Source organism: Hippopotamus amphibius, chromosome 2, assembly GCF_030028045.1.
Source record: "Hippopotamus amphibius kiboko isolate mHipAmp2 chromosome 2, mHipAmp2.hap2, whole genome shotgun sequence".
NCBI classification, from domain to species: Eukaryota; Metazoa; Chordata; class Mammalia; order Artiodactyla; family Hippopotamidae; genus Hippopotamus; species Hippopotamus amphibius.
In genome coordinates, this window is record NC_080187.1 from 51080370 (window position 1) to 51103468 (window position 23099).

The 23099-nt window shown below is 43.4% G+C and overlaps 1 protein-coding gene across 5 annotated transcripts in view; it reads left to right on the plus strand.

The window, feature by feature from the left end:
• APBA1 (amyloid beta precursor protein binding family A member 1) overlaps positions 1-23099 on the plus strand; it is a 213308-nt gene that overhangs the window by 147475 nt on the left and 42734 nt on the right. For 4 of the 5 annotated variants that reach the window (XM_057724622.1, XM_057724621.1, XM_057724625.1 and 1 more), the window contains one exon: positions 22965-23060. The exons of the other annotated variant lie outside the window; for it this stretch is intronic. In XM_057724622.1, coding sequence (XP_057580605.1) covers positions 22965-23060 — 96 coding nt within the window. The remainder of the gene's footprint in view (positions 1-22964; positions 23061-23099) is intronic. 5 annotated transcript variants of the gene reach the window in all.

Consider the following 23099-nt stretch of genomic DNA (forward strand, 5'->3'; position numbering starts at 1 on the left):
ACTCTTCTCTAAATATTTGATAGATTTCACATGTGAAGCCATCTGGTCCTGGACTTTTGCGTATTGGAAGTTTTTTTAATCACAGTGTCAATTTCAGTACTTGTTATCAGTCTTTTCATATTTGCTAGTTCTTCCTGGTTGAGTCTTGGAGATTGTACCTCTCTAAGAATTTGTCTGTTTCTTCTAGGTTGTCCATTTCATTGGCATATAGTTGCTTGTAGTAGTCTTTTATGATCCTTTGTATTTCTGTGGTATCTGTTGTAATTTCTTCTTTTTCATTTCTAATTTTAAGCCCTCTCCTTTTTTTTCTTGATGAGTCTGGCTAAATGTGTATCAAGTTTATCTTTTCAAAGAACCAGCTTTTAGTTTCATTGATCTTTGCTATTGTTTTCTTCCTATTTCATTTATTTCTGGTCTGATCTTTATGATGTTTTCCTTCTACTAACTTTTGGTTTTGTTTGTTCTTCTTTCTCTGTATGCTTTAGGTGTAAGGATAGGTTGGTTGGTTGTGATTTTTCTTGTTTCCTGAGGTAAGATTGCATTGCTATAAACTTCCCTCTTAGAACTGCTTTTGCTGCATCCCATAGGTTTTGGATCATTATGCTTTCGTTTTCATTTGTCTCTCAGTGTATTTTGATTTCCTCTTTGAGTTCTTCAGTGATCCTTTGGTTGTTTAGTAGCATATTGTTTAGCCTCGACCTGTTTGTGTTTTTTACAGTTTTTTTTCTTGTAGTTGATTTCTAATCTTATAGCATCGTGGTCAGAAAAGATGCTTGATATGATTTCAATTTTCTTAAATTTACTGAGGCTTAATTTGGCCCAAGATATGATCTATCCCAGAGAGTATTCCATATGCATTTTACAAACGTGTATTCTGCTGCTTTTGGATAGAATGCTCTATAAATATCAATTAAGTTCATCTGGTCTAATGTGTCATTTAGGGCCTGTGTTTCCTTATTGATTTTCTGTCTGGATGATCTGTCCATTGATGAGAGTGGGCTGTTAAAGTCCCCCACTATTATTGTGTTACTGTCAATTTCTCCTTTTATGTCTGTTAGCATTTGCCTTATTACTGAGATGCTCATATGTTGGGTGCATGTATATTTACAGTTGTTATATCTTCTTCTTGGGTTGATCAGTGTCCTTTTTTGTCTCTTGTAACAGTCTTAAAGTCTGTTCTGTCTGGTATGAATATTGCTACTCCAGCTTTCTTTTGGTTTCCATTTGCATGGAATAACTTTTTCCATCCCCTTACTTTCAGTCTGCATGTGTCCCTGGATCTGAAGTGGGCCTCTTGTAGACAGCGTATACACAGGTCTTGTTTTTGTATCCATTTAGCCAGTCTGTATCTTCTGATTGGAACATTTAATCCATTTACTTTTAAGGTAATTATCAATATGTATGTTCTTACTGCCATTTTGTTAATTGTTTTGGATGTGTTTTTGTAGGTCTTTTTTCTTCCCTACCTCTTCTGTTCTCTTGTAATTTGATGACTAACTTTAGTGTTGTATTTCAATTGCTTTTTCTTTGTGTGTGTGTACCTATTGTAGATATTCCATGAGGTTTTGCTAAAGCAGTCTATATATAAACAAGTTTGTTTTAAGTTTCTGGTCTTTTAATTTCAAATGTATTTCCCATAGCCTGTATTTGTGCTCTCCTTTTCTCACAATTTCTAGTTTTGATATCATATTTGTGTGTGGATGATTTCCTCCCTTTACTGTATATTTGCCTTTACTGGTGAGTTTTTCCATTTCTAATTTTCTTGTTTCTAGTTGTGGCCTTTTCTTTTCTGCCTAGAGAAGTTCCTTTAGCATTTGTTGCAAAGCTGATCTGGTGGTGCTGAATTCTCTTAGCTTTTGCTTGTCTGTAAAGCTTTTGATTTCTCTGTCAAATCTGAATGAAAGCCTTGCTGGATAGAGTATTCTTGGTTGTAAGTTCTTCTGTTTCATCACTTTAAGTATATCATGCCACTCCCTTCTGGCCTGCAGAGTTTCTGCTTTGTAATCAGCTGATAACCTTATGAGGATTCCCTTGTATGTTATTTGTTGCTTTTCCCATGTTGCTTTTAATACTTTTTGTCTTCTTTTGATTACTATGTGTCCCCAGCATGTTCCTCCTTGGATTTATCCTACCTGTGCACTTCCTGGACTTCAGTGAATGTTTCCTTTCCCAGGTTAGGGAAGTTTTCAACTATTGTCTTGTCAAATATTTTTTCAGGTCCTTTCTCTCCTTTCCTTCTGGGACCCCAATAAAAGGAATAGTGTGCATTTAATGTTTTCCCCCAGAGGTCTCTTAGGCTGTCCTCATTTCTTTTCATTTTTTTCTTTATTCTGTTCTGTGGCAGTCATTTCCACCATTCTGTTTTCCAGGTCACTTATCCATTCTTCTGCCTCAGTTATTCTGCTATTGATACCTTCAAATGTATTTTTCATTTCAGTTATTATGTTGTTCATCACTGTTTGTAGTTCTTCTAGGTCTTTGTTAAACATTCCTTGCATCTTCTCAATCTGTGCCTCCATTCTTTTTCCAAGATCTGCAACTGTCTTTACTATCACTCTGAATTATTTTTGGGTAGATTGCCTATCTCCACTTCATTTAGTTGTTCTTCTGGGGGTTTATCTTGTTCCTTCATCTGAGACATATTCCTCTGCTGTCTCATTTTGTCTGACTTTCTGTGATTGCAGTTTCTGTTCCACAGGCTGCAGGGTTGTAGTTCTTCTTGTGCTGTGTGCCTCCTGGTGGATGAGGTTTTCTAAGAGGCTTGTGCAGGCTTCCTGGTGGAGGGACTGGTTCCTGTCCACTGGTGATTGGAACTGGGTTTTATCCCTCTAGTGGCCAGGGTCCTGTCAAACAGTGTGTTTAGCAGGAAGACTTTAAGTAGCCTGTCTGCTCATGGGTGCAGCTGTGTTCCCACCCTGTTGGTTGTTTGGCCTGAGGCCACCCAGTACTGGAGCCTGCAGGCTATTGGGTGGGGCCAGGTCTTAGAAAATGGCGGCCTCCAGGAGGGCTTGCGCCAATGGGTACTCCCTAGAACTACCACCACCAGTGTCTTTGTCCTTGCAGTGAGCCACAGCCACCCCCAGGCTCTGCAGGAAACCCTCCAATGCTAGCCGGTAAGTCTGGCCTAGTCTCTTACGAGGTCACTGCTTTTTTCCCTGTTCCTGGGGTGCACGAGACCTTGTGTGCACCCTACAAGAGTGGAATTTGTTTCCCCCAGTCCCATGGAATTCCTGCAATCAAACCCCACTGGCCTTCAAAGCCAGATTCTCTGGGGGTTCCTCATCCCACTGCCAGACCCCCAGGCTGGAATACCTTACATGGTGCTTAGAACTTTCATTCTTGTGGGAGAACTTCTGTGGTGTAATTATTTTCCAGTTTGTGGGTCACCCACTTGGCTGGTGTGGGATTTGATTTTATCACGATTGTACCCCTCCTACTGTCTTGTCATGGCTTCTTCTTTGTGTTTGGATGTAGGGTATCTTTCTTGGTAGGTTCCAGTGTTTTTGATGGTTGTTCAGCAGTTAGTTGTGCTTTTGGTGTTTTTTTAAAAAGAGGTGAGCTCATACCCTTCTACTCCATCTTGTCTCCATCTGAGGTTTCCTAATGTTTGTACTGAGAGGAATCTTAGATTGTCTTAAAGAATTTGGCATAAATTATGGATCAGTACATAGGAAACTAAGCAAATGGAAAAACAATGCAGCTATTTACCTCACTAAAAACAATTGTTATGCAGGCACGAAATGCACTAATACAACGTATGTGTCTCAGGGAAGAGCACGTGCATAGTCCTCAGTGTGCAAACACTGAATAGTGATTAACCAGAAACGGTAATATTGAGAGGATGAGGGAAGGTATAATATAAAATGGCTAAATCCTAGTCTTTTATAGTAGAGAAGCCAAGAAATAACGTCTGCAATTGAAAAATCAAAGTGAGTCAGTGTGAACATGCTTTTTCTGGAAGTAAATACCAGAAAGAATGCTAAAAGGGGATCATGGAGTGGGGAGGAATAGGGAAGAGGACTTCAGTTTTTGCCATAAGCTGTATAGTACTGTTTGACTTTTAAAACTATATTTCTGTACTTCTTTGCCTTATTAAAAACACAAGGGCTAGAATTGTTATTCAGAGATCACTAACTGTACAAAGGGATGGCCTCAATGTTACTGTCCATTTTCTTGAAAAATAAAAATAGAAAGGCAAACACTTCTGTATATCATGTGCACAACTTATAGAAAATGACTGCTTTATGAACTGTGTTATGTGGTGAGCTAAGCGTTCTGAGTTTTTCATTTTAATTTCATGCTGTGGTTGTGTACGTAATAAGCACACACACTAGCATTTGGCTTATATTACACGCATAAGAGTAAAGAGGTAAAAAGTAGGTCAAGGAGAGGGCTGTACTACTTACGGTGAAGAACCCTAATTGGTAAGTGGATTTGCATCTTGACAGTGAAAAACCTGAAGAGTACAGGAGCTGTGGGTTTGATAATGGGCTTTGAGTTTAGAAACTGCTGAACATACGTGGGAAGGATGGCAGCCAGAATATGAATAGCTGCAGTGAGAATGATGTTTGCGGAGGTCAAAGTAGATGCATTGATTTCTCCTCAGGTTTATATACTCATTTAGGTTAATGGTCTGTACTTTAAAAATGAATGTTTTCAAGATGCCTCCCTTTACCAGGGTACATATAATGGCCCATTCTGCAACTTAAGGTCAGCAGTAAATTGTCATATCCCTGCCAACGGGGAGTAACGCTCTAAATAACAGAACTTTGTTGTCAATAACAAAAGAAAAGTTCACTTTCCTAGGAACCGTGAAGACCTGATGTGACTGGGGTGATGTTTTTAAACATGTAATGATCTTGCTCTTACAACTTGGAAATGAAAAGGTTTGACCTGGAAGTCCCTATCAGAGAGCAAATATGTAGTTTATTTCAATCATGAAAAAGCAAAAGGAGGTCAGAGAATGTGTGCTTTTGCTCTCTCCTCCTAGATTTGAAATATTCCTGATTATTTTAACTCACCTTTTGAGTTTTACCTGTCAGTTCAGCTCCAGGCCCGCCCTGTGTACAGGGCAAGGCAGATATCTCCCCACTGTCATCAGATCATCACCATATTGGAATCACTGGAGCAAACTACTCCGATGATCCGCACAGCAGAAGGCAAGGTCTCCAATTACTCTGTGCTCTGTGGAATGAAGATAAGTGATGGAAAAGATTGATTTTTTTTTTTAACCCCCAGGCTCCAATTTTCTCTCTTGACCGACCCTACTCCCAAGGAGAATCTTTCTCAACTCTTTGATGGGTTGTCTCACTCGTCAGTGTATATGTGAAACTGTGCCAAAAAATATGGGGAAAGCAACAGAGAAGGAAAGGGATGATTTTGCCAGAGAGCATTTTGTTATCACTTTCCAGATAGAAACACAGCACACAGGGCCACAGTTTGGTTGTCTGACATGCTCGCTTAATAAGTTAGGGCTCAAGAAACTTCCCAGGAGTCTTTGGAAAAATTGTGTCAGTTCTCCCAACTGTGCACTCTCGGTGTTTTCTGTAAGTGGACTGGGGCTGTATAGGGGAGGAAGGGAAGGTGCAGGGAGAGGAACAGAGAGATCATAGGTAATTGAATTCCATATATAACCCAGTTAAATCCTGGGCCCGTGTAGTCCTGGGGAAATGTAAAATGTGATTTATCTATAAACGTGATCATCTTCCAAATGGGAAGTACTCCCATTACAGGTGTAACTGACAACACGTTCTTAATACAGAGATGTAGCTTGTCAGTCCACTTTCTTTGAGACATGGTTTTTCACTGGCCCCTTTGTTGAGAGCAGCCATATGGAAGGATGTTGTTTTATTTCAACAAAGGCCACCTCTCCTGAAGAGTCCCACTGGCAATTTCTCTCTCCTGTTTTGCACATTGAGACGAAGGGCACTCAGCTGCCCACTTAGCATACCTGATTGACCTCTTTCGTTGGTCGCACCCTGCCAGTGGGACACCAAAAGCAAACTAAGGCTGGGAACAGATTGAAGGAGGTTAGGAGCCAGGCTAGGCATTTTGACCTCAGTTTCCCAGACAGAATAGCTGAAAATAGCTGGGTTTTGTGACCCAGCAGCCTTGACCTACCAATCATGGTCTTTGACACATTTCACAGCTTTAGAGGGCAAATTATCCTGGATGTCTGTGCCCTTTGTCTTGGGCAAAGACAGAGATTCCTCCAGGAAGTAATTTTCTCGTGTAAATTTCAGGTGTGATTAGGCAGACCCCACTGGACCCAGATCAAATGGCTCCTTTGGCATGTAAGGACCCCCCCCACCCTACCCTGCATTGGCTTACTCATTGGCCTTGTACTTACAAATTCTAAATCTGCTTCTGTTTATGCAGGCTTGCCTCCATACCCCACTTCTTACCACACTGTCTCTCACTTCTGTCCAGGTCACATTCCTGTTCAGTGCAGTCAGGGCCCCACTCTTTGAATAGATAGATTCCAGGATTCCAACTTCCTGATTAGAATCTCTGGAGGTTGGGTCTTATCTGTATTTCTGAGGCCCAGTCAAAACTGGTAACCACCAACTTAAACTGTAGACTGCAGTTTAACACTTGATTCTTTACGATCTTACTTTCTACTTGTCTCACGTGCATTAGCCTATTATCTCTGTAAGTCACTGTCAGTCTATTGAAGGCATAGTGTCTTTTCCTCCTCTTATAACTCAGGGCAAGTCACACAATGCTGATGCTCAGTAAGCATTCATTATACATAAATCTTAGCCCTGTCATTGACCTGCTGCAGCTACCTTGCGTTGGTAACCTGCTTTCTTTCTCGGGTTCAGTTTCCTCATCCGTAAAATAAATTGTCAGATTTATTTCCCAGAATGACTGAGCGAAAATGGTTTTGCAGCTATTGGGTCCTGCAAGGAAATGTGAATTCAGAATTGCAAGTTTGGTATATTGGTTGCTGTAGTAGGTCAGCATTCACTTAACATTTAGGGTTGGTCAGTGGCAAACTGTGAATTAGAGGAGTTGCCTGTTAGCACCCCTTCCTCACTCTCTCCAGCCTGGTGTTGCCCTTCTGCTTCCCTCAGCACTCACATCCCCCGCCCCCCGTGCCCTCACGGTGCTGCCCATCTGGTCGGGTACCCCAAATAACCTGGGGTCTCCCCTTCCACCTTAAGCAGCACTATAGCATCATTTTTTTTTTCTTTCTGGGGCTGGTCTGATTGAGTCAGACTAAACTGCTAATCAGTGATAATGGCAGTATGCACCACCCCCTTCAGATAACATTTACCTTTTGTTGACATCTTTATGCAGTTCCGCAGGCCAATTGGTGAAAGTATTTTGAGACAGGAAACCATTTTGGCACTAACACTTCTTAGTCAGAAACCAGCCACTCTCCTGCTGGAGAGGGAGATATTGCCAAAATCCTGGGAAATGAGGGCTTGATGTTAACACCTGCCTTCATCCTGTGCACTTTTGTGCTCACCTTCCTTTTTTTTTTTTTTTTTTTTTTTTTTGAGAAAGATGGTGTAATGAGGGTGGGGAAGCATCCTGGCTTCATCTGGGCCTTGGTTTCCTTGGCATCACCCACTCCCTGTCCTGTCTCCCTTTCCCTCTGCCCTGAATTAAACATCAGCCTACATGGATTTTTGTTGTTGTTGTTGCTAGGAAACTGTTGACCAAGGTCAAGTATACGTGGTAATTCCTTAAGGCTTGATAGCAACATCTTATCCTGTTGTGGTTGTGTTGTCAAGCTTACGGGGTGAGTGAAAGGAATCGTTTTTGGAAAAAAAAAATATTTTTTACTGCTGAAGGATTCTGTTTTCATGAAGGATTCTTGTTAAGGTATCCTTCTCTGAGAGGTCCTTTTACCAATCCACACCTCAGAGAGCTCTGGAAAGGCATAGTTTTTCCAGGATCTGGATAGCAAAGGATGGAGTTGAAATGGGATCTGCGGTCAAGCAGACAGACTTTAGAATAAATACTCTGTTGGGGCCTGATTTCCCTGAATGGATCAATGTCTAGCTGGAATGTGATATATTCTTGGCAGGTGGGGGGCAAGGAGGAGGGTTTTCCTAGTATAGTCAGTTCCATTCTGTGTCCTTTTGTGGCTTGTAAAGGACTAGATCTTAAGTACCCTTAACTCAGAGTGTTCTCCTGGCCTGCTGTGGAAGTGTATACATCCTACTATTGGCTGTAAAACCAACTTTGTTCTATTATGCGGTTCGTACTGTTTAGGAAAGGGGGTTGGCAGACCTTCTAGGTTAACATATCAGAAGCTTATCCAGAAGCATAACTTTAGAACCAAAGGATCTGCTGTCAGGACAGCAAAAATGGGCCCCAGTATATTTTGCAAAATAGACCTCAGAAACCAATAGGAAACTCTTCTTAGACAAATGAATGATATGAGAGGGATAAACGTGCTCTCAACCATCTGCCATGCAAATTGCCATAAAGTGATTGGGTTGAGCTGTTATAGTTGTTCCCCTGCTAACACTTTTGGGTTTAATAGAGCACGAGCTACTTATAGGACACTGTCTATGAGTAAGAAATAGGGCCTGACCACAAAGCCACACTGTTCTTCGTTTTGTCAGTGAGCCAGAGAGAATTGTGACTACTTTATCTCATCACAAATTGAAAGTCTATCTCCCAACTTATCCTCTCATTTAACAAATACTTTCGAGTTCCTCCAATAACTCAGGTACCGTGCAAGACACCAGGGACATAGCAGCCACAGAGATGCAGGCTCTGGCTAAAACAGACACAGGCCCTGCCAGTGCAGAGTTTATGACCTAGGCTAGCTCTTTATTGAGCCCTTAGCCAGACTTTCAGCTCTCCTCTGCTCTTGAGGCTTTCCTCTGAAGCCACCTTTCATGTCTTAGCTATCTACTGCTGTGTAACAAATTGCCCCTAAACTTAGTGGCATAAAACAAGCCACACTGATTATCTTACAGTTTCTGTGGTCGAGAATTTGGCATGATTTAGCTAGTCCTCTGCTTTGGAGCCTCTCAGAGACTGCAGTCAAGGTGTCAGTGGCCTCTAATCATCTACAGTCATCTGTAGGCATCTACAGGGGGCAGGGCTCACCTGAGGAAAGCCCTGCCCCCAAGCTCATGCACTTGTTGGCAGGATTCAGCTCCTCATGGGCTATCGTACTGAGGACTTCAGTTCCCAAGTGACTTTTGGCCACAGGCCTCCTAGGTTCTTTGCCATGTGGGCACTCTCCTCCCTGGCAGCTTGTGTTAATAAGGTGTGCCAGACAAGAAGACTGAGTCAGATAGCAAGATGCGTTATGAGATACTGTGACTTCCAATCACAGGATGACATCCCATCACCTTTGCTGTATTTTATTATTGCTTAGAGTAAGTCACAAGCCCACACTCCCTCCCCAGGAAGGGGATTACACAAGGGTCTGAATACCAGGGGCCACTCAAGAAGTCCACCTACCACATTTGGTGTCATTACTTTGTGCCAACAAAGTGCTGCTGGGCTTAAAGCCTGAGTACACAGCAGCTGCTAGCCTCTTCCTCCCCCAGCCGACCTGTTAGCCATTCCCAACTCCTAGGCTGTATTAATTTCGTTATCTGGCTGGGAATGGGCAGATCCTAACATGACTGACAGAGAATGAAACCAGAGTGGTGAAAAAGGGAATGGGGGTGTGAGCCAGCACAGAGATGAGGCGGGTGGCTACATCACAGAAAGCTGGGGCTCAGGAGGACTTATGGAAACAGGAAGGAGGAGGGATTGTCCTGAAGGAACACACATGACTATGTGGATTCTTCAGTAGAAGGATTTTTAACTTTATTCTCAAGGGACTGCCGGAGCCCCAAGAATTTGCTGTAAAGAGTCCTTTATAAGCTAAGACAGAGCTTTCAACCACTGTGCTGATGATCTGATCCCCCTGGACTTTGGAGACAGGAGCGACCTGTCTGGGCATGTTGCCTTCAACTCTGGCAGCTTCACGTGGGGCTCCAGACCCTCTCCAGGTGACCCCGCACGCTGTCCCAATGCTGTCATCTCTCTGTGCACCATGACGCAGAAAGAGGTCGAGAGGCATGGAGTTAAGGGGTCTTGCTGGCCGTGAGGCTGGTTGGCATCCTGGTGCCTGGATTCCTCCCTCAGGTGTGGCGTGTGGATCCTGTGCTTTGTGCTCCCATCTCAACCATCATCTTGTTGTGGGGCCGTTTTCCATCACAGGCGCTCTCCATTATGGATGCGGCATGGAGAAAGCTGTGGTGAATAATTAAGCAGGTTTCAAGTGCAGAGTGAATACTAAAGGGAAGGAAAGAATGAAAAGACTAGAGCCAGGGGAAGAATTCTGGATTCTGTTGCAACAACAGGACACTATGTGAAGGTGCTTTCTGTAACTTTCCAGAAAGTCTGCTAATTTTCTTTGTGGTCTCTCTGGTGATTTTTAAGTCTTACGTGTGATGGTAGTTCTCTGGTTAATAATTGAAAAAATTACAAGCTTTCCACAGCAGCCGGGAAGATTCTGATGGTATCAGCCTGTCCTGAGTGGTTCATGAGTCTAAACCAAAGCAATTTTTAAGAGTAATAATGGGGGAAATGGCTTCACCCTTGAGCCGGGGAGAGTTCAGTGGTAGGGGCTGTTCAGTCTGGACACTTGAGAATCAACACCCTGAGGTTTTCTATCTTTTAAATAATTAATGGAAAGAAGACAGTGTTTCAAGAGATGCCCAGTGCTGTAAATTCAGAAGAAATACCTCCTGCACTGCTCACCATTTTGAAAAAGCTTCCTTGAATGGGGCTGACAGCCACAGGAAGTGCATCAGACTGACCCAGATTATGGTAGGTACAACCTGGCTGTGAGCAGAGTGGTCCGAAACACAAGAACAAGCCAGGAGGGAAAGAGACGTGTCCAAGGACCCCCCTGTCTCTGGCCTGGCCTGGCCTGCACAGGAAATTATCACCTAACACGGGCAGATTGATTTTCCAACTATAGATCGTTCCGGTCCTTTGCTTTTTTTTTTTTTTTTTTACAATTTGACTCTATCACAGTTCATCAGGGAGACAGACCTGTCAGCATGTCTCATAAAGGGTTTGGTGAGAAAGAAGGCTGGAGCCATCTGTTACAATGAGTGTCTTGAATGTTCTGTACCTTTCATCTTTCATGCATCCACGTCCTCCCCCACTGCTGTGGCTGGTTAAGAGATAGATTGGTTCTGGGAGGTCTCTCAGTCTGTCTCCTGTCTTCAGGCTTCAGAACCACCCTGCCTACCTCTGTTTCCATTAGTTCCCTCCTGCTCAGTTCTGCCTGTATTTATCTTAACTGTCCTGTGAACCAGCAGACATGGTCCAGCTCTCAAACCTAATTTGGGATTACCTATTGATTTGGGTCAAACCATGCTGATCCTGGGGGCTGCTTCCTTTTGTGTTTGTGTATCTGGCTTGCCATTTCCTCTTATTCAGGTTGCAGTGCAAGGATATTAGACCACAAGGATGTTCAGCCAATGTGAAGAGGTGGGGAGAGTCCACTTCCAGCATCCTGTGCCCCCAGAGACCCAGGCCCTGGCTGGCCACATGCCCAGGTGCGTTCTGACACGGGTTTTGAGAGAGCCTCTTTTTCCCATTCCCCCACCCCTTCTTTCCACATGAACTGGTTGCTTTTCTCACAGGTTCTATAAACATAGCAGAGTTTAGAGTGTGTGAAAGTTTCTGGTAGCACCTCAGAACCGAGTTTATCTTCCCCAGAAATAGCAGGCGTCACTGCCAGAAGGGGTAGGCTGGCCCCTTCTCAGAAACATCAGGTCATGATGCTCCACCAGTGACGCACGACTGCCAGGGCCTCTAGGCACCAAGGGGTTAATGCATCTGGGTCAGACACCCTGGGAGGTGGTCACATCTCCTGTTACAAGTTGCATTATTGACTTGGGCATCTCACACCACTGGAAACAATCCACCAGGCTCGCACTGAGGTCAGGAGTTAGCCTCAGCTCACAAGTGGTTGCACAAGAGCTGGCCCTGCTACCCAAAGAGCATCCGTAAAGATGGAGAATTTCTGGATGTACCAATTTGAGTGTCACGAAGATGAGGTAGGTGGATCCTTGGGCTTCAGAATTATGTTTGCTGCTTTACTGTTGGTTTTCTTCTCCCAGTCCTGTCAGATTGCAAGTTCTCTGTGTTTCCCTTGATAGTAGGAGTAAGTGAACATAGCTGGAATAGGAATAGGACGGGAAGAAACGTAATCAGGTTTGCTTGTTGCTCACAAGTGCAAGGTGACCTGAAAAGAGAAAAGGCTGTTTGATCACTTAGAAGGATGTGCACTTTCCTTCCTCTCCATCAGCATCGCGTTGTTATTTGCTGTATTCTGATAAATGAGTTCCTTTGGGCACTGCAGCCTCTAATTCCCGGCTCTGTGTTGTGTCTTTTGCTTCCATGATGCTAATGAAACTGAATGGAGATAGTGCCTTGCGCATTAGGAACTGCTTTGCTAATAAATGAGCTAATGGGGATAATGAACGCTGTACAGTGCCTGGCACATAGCCGTCCGCAAGTGGTAGCTGTTGTTGTTCTTAGCAGATAATGTGTTATTACAGCTCTTATCTGCATCTCTTAATACAAACTGAAAGTCACTTTGGTTTTCCTCTCACCGAACTCAGGTTCAACGTGGCCTGAGGATGCTAGTGCAGGAGGACCAACAGGGAATATGGACCTAGATGGAGAAATGAATAGCAGGCTTCCTCACAAGTTGTCCATCACAGGTTGTAATGCATTTCAAATAAATACAGTGAGGCTATTTCAGAGGGGAAAAAAAATAACATCAATTTATAGATCAGCTTTACCAGATGATGTTATCCCACCTTGCAGGGATGACTCTAGTTAATAGTTAACTAGTCAATTTTTTTTTTTTTTTTTTTTTTTTTTTGCCTTTGAGAACATGGTTTCAGAAGCTTAGAGCCCTTTAGATGGTGATAAAATGAGCGATCCGCGTGGTTCCCAAAGATGAAAACAGCCTCTCTGAGGAGATTGCTGCAGTGCAAGTCTCTCTCCAAGCTACGAGGTGGGCTGAATCTTCACAATACAGCCTTGCCATGGGGTTAACAGACGTGGGGCTCAGAACGGGAGCACTTTCCCTGTGGGAAAAGAGAATGGAAATAGAATATTCTGATAGTTATCTCAAAATGTTCCATTGGTATTAACTGAATCCATTATAAATGTGTATATAAAACACCTCATTAGGCCCAGGCTATTATCATTTTAATGACATAATTATGCCCCTACAATGCCTATGCTAACTTTCCTGCTTCACCACATTAAGGAAATACAAATGTGCATTGATAATATAGTTTGAATTGAGAGTGAATAATTACGGGTTTCTTCAACAGTTTCGATTTTCAGAAGCACAAACATCTTGGAGCAAGAAAAAACTAATCATATATTTGTTTTTTGTTTTTTTAATAATTGTAACATGGAATAGGTTAATTTAAAACACCTTAGATCAGTGAGGGAAACAACGTATTGAATACATTTGCTTGAGAAAAGGGATAACGCTGCTTAGACCGATGTGCATAGTGAAAAAGCATCTGAGGACCCCCAGGGCACAGATGCCCCCACATAGCCCCAGAAACAAAAGTTTCCCAGGAAAACTAGAGCATGTGCTGGGGCCTGCCCTGGGCAACCCACCCCCCACCTTTGAAAGTCCATAAAGAAAAGGGAGTGGAACCAGCATGTTCAGGCTGGACAGGACTTGAATGACCAAATGCTTGATTACAGTCTATGAAGTACCACCTTTGAGAACACTTGTTCCTGCTGTGTCTGCAAGACTCTTCTAATCATCTGAGGGTGCAGATGTGCAAGCAGAATCTGCCAAAGAAGGAAGATAGCCCGTGATCAAGAATTATTAAAGAGCAGACATAGAGAACAGACTTATGGATGAAAAGGGGTAGGGAGAGGGAGGGAGTGGGAGTTTGGGATTAGCAGATGCAGACTGTTATACAGAGGATGGATTATCAACAAGGTCCTGCTATAGAGCACAGGGAACTGTATGCAATATCCTGTGACAAACTAATGGAAAAGAATATGAAAAAGAATGTATATATGTGTATAGCTGAATCACTTTGCTGTGCAGCAGAAATTAACACAACATTGTGAATCAGCTATACTTCAATAAAATAAATTTTCAAAAAAAGAGTGACAAGAACCCTGAGCTACATGTGGGTGCAAACTTCCGTGTGAGCACAGATGCAGTGCTACATGTGTCCAGAACCTACTCTGTATATAAACCTTTTTCCTTTTTGTGGTTCCTTTTTCCTCTGATACTAAAGGATTGGTGTCCGTGCATCCTTCCATATATTCAACACATTTATTGAACTCCTGTTGTATATTTTATGGGGAATCCTGTATTAAGCACCTGAAGAAGGAAATGTAAATTAATCATAAATCCTGTCTTCATGGTGCTTATTAAAATATTGTAATTAAAATATTACCCAATAGTATTATAATTTTATAAAATATAAGGGAGAAAGTGATGCACCATAAGAATGGCACAGATAAAATACAAGCCTCAATACAGTCCCTCATAGGAGAGGGATTCCTTTCACCTAAGGGAATTGGAAAGACTTCATGAAAAAGGTAACAGAAATGGGCCTTGGGAGGGTTGTGGACATGTGAGGTTCAGACGAGCATAAACAAAGGCTCTGAGCAGAAACTCACAGGTCATATACAGGAAGCAGAGAGGAGTTCAGTTTGGCTTGACGACAGAGAATAGGAACTGGAAGGCAGAAAACGGCAAAGAAATTAAGACCAAACCTTGGATGCATAAGTGCGAAGGTAAAGAGTCTAGGATTTATTCTTTAAGCAAAAAAGAACCACTAAGGTTTTTGAATTGAGGCTCAGCGCTTGTTAAAACTGTCTTTAAAAATGAGTGTAAACAGGTGCTTGGTGAGAGGTCTCAGGATGTCTTACTCAGTTTGGGCTGCTGAAACAAGATGTTATAGACCCAGTGGCTTCAGAAACCTGTTTCTCACCATTCTAGAGCCTGGGGAGACTGACGGCAGGGTGCCAGCATGGTCGGTTTCTGGTGAGGGTTCTCTTCCTGGTTTGCAGATGGCTGTCTTCTTGCTGTGTCCTCCCAGGATGGAGCACAGAGAGAGAGGAAGCAAGTTCTCTTGTGTCTCTTATAAGGGCGCTAATCCTGCTCATGACTTAGTTACCTCCCAGAGGTCCCCCCTCCTAATACCATCCCACTGGAGGCAAGGATTTTGACGTGTATGTTTGAGGGGATGCAGTCCATAACACTGGTGAGGAAGGTTCATGAGTTCTTAGTGTTCAAGTCACACATAGTATGTCGGCTCCTTGGTGACTTAAAAAAAAAAACACCTTATTTTCAGGTTCTGTGAGTTGCTCCATATAGGTGACATTACTAAATAATTCAGTCCCAGATAGACTTGGTAAAACTGTGTAATCTTAAAGAATTATTTCTCCTGCCCTTCACTGTCGTGAAATTTTTGTCACTGAGTTCCCTTGGAGGAAATGTGGACTTGGATCTACATGTACCAGGACTCCTTAAACGTGGCTAGAGCCGGCAGGGATCTTTCACCAGGTGTCCTAAGCAGTGCCGTATCTGTGTGTCATGGTCATACATGAGCTGTCGTCCATTAACCCTAGAGCACTGTTATGCACACGATTCTCTTCTGTAAATCAGTCCCCGTAGTAGTATCACGCTCAACCCTCGTATTCCAACATTCTGTCTTGAGTGGGAGACGGTGGACATGCCGGAAATCGCACACAGCCGTTGTGATTACCCCCCCAGCCATAGGCAGTAATGAGCTGTTCTTGCCAATATGCCAGTAGAAGTCTTGAGGCTTGTAAATTAAAGTCTTTGTGGTATGATTTTTATAGAGCCTTCTGTGTGCTTTTTAATTTTGTTCATGAATAAAATGTTAATGAGCAAGGAAACGAGATGAGATGAAGAAAACTTCCCCGTGGGTGTCTGTTGTCCTTGTGAACACTCCCCCATAGGGGTGACTAATTTTTGTTACTGTTGGAATCCTAAAAGACTTATCAGATATTGGTTGGGTGTTTTGTGCGTGCCCAGGCACTGAACTGACCCTCTGTGTGCATTGTCACCAGTTGATCCTCACGTCAGCCCCAAGAGGTGGGTAGTTACAGTTTTCCCCAGTTGTCAGGAGAATCAGAGAGGATGGGAACCTGCTCAGGGTCACAGCTGTGAGTGGTGAAGCCAGAATTCACACTCAGGTCGGCCAGAGGCTGGGGCTCAAGCACTTAATCTCCTTCAGTATCCTGAAACCTTAGTTGCAGTTTTACTTTTTCTGCCACAATACAAAAGTAAAACCTCAGTCTTTTTCAGAGGAAAAATGTAACTTTGTGTTCCCTATAATCACCTATACTTTTGAAAATAGACCCTCATATTGGAAAGCCAGATCGTGGTGGCCTTGAAGACTAGACCCAGTGTCTTAGGAACGGATTGATTTTTTTTTTCTTTTTTTACTTCCACCAATCAACAGGCTTTTGTTCAGGGCCGTCCAAGTCCTGGGCAATGTGGCAGGAGAGGCTGTGTCTTCTCCACTGAAAGCTTTCTCTGACCCAGATGGTCTCGTCTCCCTTCTGCCCCTACCTGTTATGGCCGCTGTCATGTCACATTTTAACCACCAGGGGAGAGGGAGGCGTGCCCCAAAGGACCCCTATATAAGTGTACCTTCAAAGGCCTGCTTAAAATTAATTCACTTACAACAAAGACCAAAGTTTTAAAGTAAGTATGGGGAGAAAGGGATTTGATTGGAACTTTACCTTGAAAAACAATTTTTTAGATTACAAACATAAGCTTCGTTTATCTTTTGACTAACAACAGGTTGGTTGTAATTTCATCCATATGTGAATTCTTAGAAAAGAAGTACTTTTTAATTTATTTTATTGAAGTATAGTTGATTTATAATGTGTTAATTTCTGCTGTACTGAAAAGTGATTGTTATACATATATATTCTTTTTCATATTCTTTTCCATTGTGGTTTATTACAGGATATTGAATATAGTTCCCTGTCCCTGTTCCCAGTAGGACCTTGTTGTTTATCCATCCTGTATATAATAGTTTGCATCTGCTAATCCCAAACTCCCAATCCATCCCTCCCTCACTGTCCCACTCCCTTGGCAACCACAAGTCTATTTTCTATGTCTGTGAGTCTGTTTCTGTTTTGTAGATAAGTTCATTTGAGTCATATTTTAGACTCCACGTATGTGATATCATATGATATTTGTCTTTCTCTTTCTGACTTCACTTAGTATGATCATCTCTAGGTCCATCTGTATTACTGCAAGTGGCATTATTTCATTCTTTTTTGTGGCTGAGTAGTATTCCATCTATATGGAATGGTATGGTACATATGACATGTATGTACCACGTCTTCTTTATCCATTTATCTGTCAAGTGTAAATTTGGGTTATTTCCATGTCTTGGCTATTGTGGATATTGCTGCTATGAACATAGGGGTGCACGTATCTTTTTGAATTATAGTTTTGTCTGGATTATATGCCCAGGAGTGGGATTGCTGGATCATATGGTAATGCTATTTTTAGCTTTTTAAGGAACCTCCATACTGTTTTCCATGGTGACTGCACCAATTTACATTCCCACCAACAGTGTAGGAGGGTTCCCTTTTCTCCACACCCTCTTCAGCATTTGTTATTTGTAGAGTTTTTAATGATGGTGGTACCTCATTGTAGTTTTGATTTGCATTTCTCTAATAATTAGTGATGCTGAGCATCTTTTCATGTGCCCATTGGCAATCTGTTTGTCTTCTTTGGAGAAATGTCTGTTTGGATCTTCTGCCCATTTTTCAATTTGGTTGTTTGGTTTTTTGTTACTGAGTTGAATGAGCTTGAAGAAGAAGTATTGACTTGGGGAGTTGTAATTTTTCTCAAAAAAAGTCATTGAGTCATACAGTAAAACTGCCTTCAATTCACACGTGACTTGTGCACCATGATCAGTAACAGTCCTTTCAGTCATAAAGAGGACCATTTCAGGAAAAACATTTAAAGACTTTTCCCAAGGGCTCTCTTTATTATCAGATGTTCCGATCATGCTCTTTTGAAGCACCTCTAACATCGTCATCCTTCCATTTTTCTCTTAATTGTTAACTGGTATAACTCCACCAACTTTTCAGTAGTGGGTTTAAGCAGTTATCCAACTTTTCCACCTTCAACTTTCTGAGATTCTGCTTTTCCTTTATTTTTGCAGCATTTGCACATCTACTGTTTAGTGCAGTTGCTGTTTTGTTTTGGTTTTGCCTAGAAATGCCAGATGGTCCCAACAGTCAACAGAGAGCAGCTGACAAAGACGTGGACCAGGTAGATGCTAGTGTTTGGGAGGGAGGCCGTTAAGGTGGACGCTAACCTTGCCAGTAGTCGGCTCCTTAGTGGCTGTTTTTACATCATGGTGACCTTTATTTTTCTTAGGGACTCAGGCAGGGGCATCGCTTATGGAGGATACCCTGCATGGGTCTGTAGGTCTGTGTGCCCTGCTGGACCAGGAGCTCCTTGGGCACAGTCAGGAATCTGGGCTTCCCCAGACACTATCAGCACTTCCATGTTAAATAAAGGAGTGAATGGCCCAGGTCAGACTCACTTTTTTGTGTCTTTTGACTGGAATTCCTCCTAAAGTCTTTCAAGATCCCTGTACTCCTCTCCAGATCACAGCTTTGCTCTCAGTCCTGCCTCAGTCCTTAGGCCCTTCTGAAGAGAACACTGCCCATTTGGAAAGAGCCAAGGGGCCCTTTACCTTGGCTTTAGGGTGTTCTCATTAACACCGTGTCAGCTTTTCTGGGTGGTACTCTTTCCTTCATGCTGATGTCCAAAGATGAAAGAGGATTTAGGGAAAGGGAAGAGCAAACCCCTCAACCCTCCAGATTTTCCAGCTCACTTCAGGCAACAGTTATTAAAGTGCCTACATTTCTTCCATGAGGACAATAGGCCAGTGACTCACAAAGAAAATACCCTCTGGGCAGAGAGTACACAGTTTGTCACCTAGTGGGGCTCCAGTGACTGGTCCCTGCCCTGATCTTCAGCTCATCTCTCCCTTCCCTGCAGAGCTGTGCTGCTCTCCCTTCCTCTGTTTCTAGCACCTTCCACCTCTTCCCTATCCCATCCCATCCTGCTGCATGAATACCACCCAGCTTTCAGGATTCAGCTGAAGCAATTCCTTCTCAATGTAGCATTGCCGATAGACACCCCTTCCCTTCTGCAGAAGTGATCCCTCCCAACCCTGTGTCTCTATGTATGAATTCATATCCTCGCCACCTGCCACGGCGCTGACTTCACATGTCTCCTCCCACTACGTGGGAAGGGGTGGGGGAGAGGACCACAATATCATTTTCCTCTTTGTTTCCCTGGCCCAGTGCTGGGAACACAAGAAGGCACTGAAATGTCTGTTGAAGGAATACATGAATAATAAGTATCCGTGCACTGCTTTTCTCCTCTACAAGCATTGCCTGGAAGTTCTATGAACTATTCGTCTGTCTCACCTCTACCACCAGCAGTTTGTTTGCCCCTAGGAGATGTCCAGTTGGAATGAAAGTGAATGATTGGATTTCCCTTGGGATGCTATTGCATCCTTAGGCCTAAGGTCTGGGCTATCCTTCTCTTGTTCTGGCATTGAAGAGCCTACGTCTTAAGACTGACAGCTCTGCTTTGTGGCACCCCAGAGCTGTGGTGAATCTGCTAGAACATAATCTGCAGAAGACAAATTGTTGAGCTTAGCACCTCCTGTAATTACCAAAACATGGAATTGTTGAGTCATCTTTGAACACTACCGCCCTAAAGATGCCCCGTATGGCATTTACCTTTGTGAATTCCAAGCCCACATTTGCTTCCCACCCTTGGTCTTATTTGCCTAAAATTGGATATCTGCCCAGTAACCCAGAGGGCATGAGACTCCAGACAGAAATATGTAATGATAGTTTTTACTTTTTGCATCATTTTGTTGGTTAAATTTTGCCTCCAGTACATTCTTTGAAAGTAAAAAGTATTATCCAATTACTGGTTTCCTGTCCACTCTTGAGCACATAACAAGGCAGAAGTTGGTGGTGCGGGGCAAAGGGCTTTGAAAGCAGACATTTGAGATGAGTTGACGTTAACACCTGTGTCTGCTCTGAAGGTATCTGTCCACCTTGACTTTGTCAGCAGTGGTGTGGTGGGTAATAGGTTTCCACCAGGTAGGGTACTCTCTCGTATGGGGACAGTTTTCTGCTTTAAAGGAGCTTTGCTGGAGCTAAGGTCAGAGTCTTCACAGGCAAAGGCCATTTCTCTAGTTCAAAATGCAGATGTAACGTTTTACACATAACAGTGTAGGGGTCTTATATCAGAAAGAGGCTTACCACTGACTACTAAAAATAATGCGAAAGAGTAGTGTTTGACTGCTTTCTGTGCAAGTTGGAAAAGGTGGTAAGGCTGGAAACTACATTGACATCATTTATTCAGTAAAGGTTTACTGGGTGCCTCCTGTTTACAAGACCCAAGGCTAGGCACTTGGATTACAAAGATGAATAAGACAAGAGCCCTGCCAAAGAGTTCTTGGGAGGGGAGAGAGACACATTAATAGATAATTGCAAAACCTGGCACATGCCATCAGGGGAGAATAATACCTTGAACAGAGTCTGAGAAAGCTTCAGCAAGATGAGTGCTTTCGAAGGAGAGAATGAGGGAGAACTCTCTAAATGGAGGTCAGTAACTGCATATTCACATATGAGGAAGCCCAACGGGCCTCATTTACATGCAGAAGGCTAGGCCGCAAGTGTCTGAGGGAAGTGGCTCCTGATAAAAGCTGGCATGGGCCCCACGAGAGCCTTGGTGAGAGCAGTGCCCACCACAGTCATATTTGTGCCTCTTCTCTGCTGTCCCATGGCGGGTGCCTGGCACTGGTCACTGAGCCTTACTGTGGGGTCTGACCTGCCTCTTCTGCATCCCAGCCCAATCTCCAGAGAACCTGTCTTCTCACATCATGTGGAGATGACCTGGTGCTCACAATGTTGCAAAGACTCCATTTTTAGAAGATTTGCAACAGAAAATAGAGAAATAGGCACTGTGGGAGACTTTGGGAGCTTTTTTTTTTTTCATGAAGGTGATACATGGCCCTAAAACCAAGCAATTAAAGAAAAGGCAGCTGCTCTGGCTTCCCCAGGGACTAGATGTTTAAAATCTTTGTGACAGAGAAAATCGCTTGCAGAAAAATAGACAAATATCTAAGGAAGCTTTTCAAGTTTGAAAAAACTGGGGAAATTTAAAGGCATTAAATTCTCATGAAAATTTTACTGCATTAATTTTGAGTAGGCCAGACATTGAGCTAACTCAGCAAGTCCTCACCAACTCTCTTGGGTGCCAAGTGAAAAATTCTGTGTGTTCTTTTCAAAGGCACACAAGGCACCTTTCTTGTGTCCAGGGACTGTGGGGCTTGGGTCCTTTGTGTCTGATGTTAACCTAATGCGCATCCTCTTGGCCTAACTGTGGAGCAGCTGATTTCTGCATGTGAGTGTTGAAGAGGATCATTGGTCCTCACCTCCCTGCTCAGAATCAGGCATATCAGCTCATGGGAAACAAATCCAGGCCTCACAGCAATAGGCCAAGACAGTACCCTGTGTACATAATACTGTATTTCACCATATCATCCTTTCGTTCATTTGGAGACCTTTTGGAAAGGATTTATTGTTTTTACGACGTCACACAGTGCTCGCTGAGCCCCACCCCCACCCCGCCCCCCTATAGATGAACGTGTCCCCTCCCGTCCTGAGCACCATTGCTCTGAGAACATCCTCCCTTCCTGTGCAGAGGTGTGTTCCTGATGTCTCGGTGCCTCCGCCTCCCCGTGAGGCTCAGTTTCCAGAGATCAGAAGCAGGTTCAAGCTACTGCTGGTGTGATTTTTGCTTTCTTTGCCCAGAACATACCTCTCCTCACTCACAGCCCCATGCTTCCTCAGAGAATACATCCTTGCCTGGGTTCTGTTTTCTGCCCTCTATCAAACATCACAACAAACTGTGAAGCAGCATGTCCTTGCTCTCGGAGGACCATGGCTACAGACTTCTTAAGCATCCCTGTGCCTCACCTGAAGATTCTCTTCATCCCCCCCCCAGATTTCGGGAGCATGCAGAAATGTTTGGGAATCAGCTGGGGAGGGTTTTCAGCACCTGCACTAATCCCATCCCTGTGCTTGTTTTCTTTCTGTGGTCATTCAGTCAGCAGGGCTTTAGGGGCACCGGTCTGGAACTTCAGATCCATTCAAGCAGGGCCTGCCCAGGGCGCCTGAGTCGATCACCTGGGGCAGTAACACATCTGGTGAGGACCATGCTTTCCAAACCTTTTCTAAGTCTTATTTTTAAACATATCATTTAACAAAGAAGTTTTTAACTCTTCTAAGAGCAGCCAAGGTAATGTTGTTCGGATGCCAAAGTGTCTGTGTGTTTTCAGTGGCCTCTGGATTAAATCGGATAAAATATTTTACATGTGTGGCTTCTAGTCATCAAAATCAGTCCCAGCTGCCTCTAAAAATTCATGTTTTAATTTTTCCTTTTTCATTCAGGTACTCTTGGGCAGGTGATTTTATAAGACATTTAGCACCCAAAGTCTTTGTATCCTTCAATAAGAAAAATGTTTTAAAAACACAAACATTTGAATACGACTATTAGCTTTCTTCCTCTAGGGCTCTGAGTTTGATATTCAGCTTTTGCTGTGTTTAAGCACTTGGCCTAATGTGGTGGGGGCTGGGGGGGAGGGGGCGACGCTGACCTGTAAGGGCTTCTTTGAGAACAGGGCAGGAATGTAAAGAAAGCTGGACAGATCTGAGCCTGCTGTGTACATTTGTCACTTCCTCTCCAAGGAAGTTTTCTCACCGCTGAAATGTTCTTCAGTTGTGTGTGTCCCTCTCTCCCCAGGTCCCCCAGGGCCGGGCGGTTCACCCAGTGCCTCCCTGTGTGATTCTCACTGTGTTTTCCTTTGCTGTCTGTGTTCCAGTCCCCGTCTCCCGGCAGTTCCTCCCCCCTGGGTGCAGAGTCTTCGAGCACACCCCTTCATCCCAGTGACCCCTTGGAAGCCTCCACAAATAAAGAGGTAGGGAACCATTTTGTTTCAAAAGCCATCAGCCTTTTT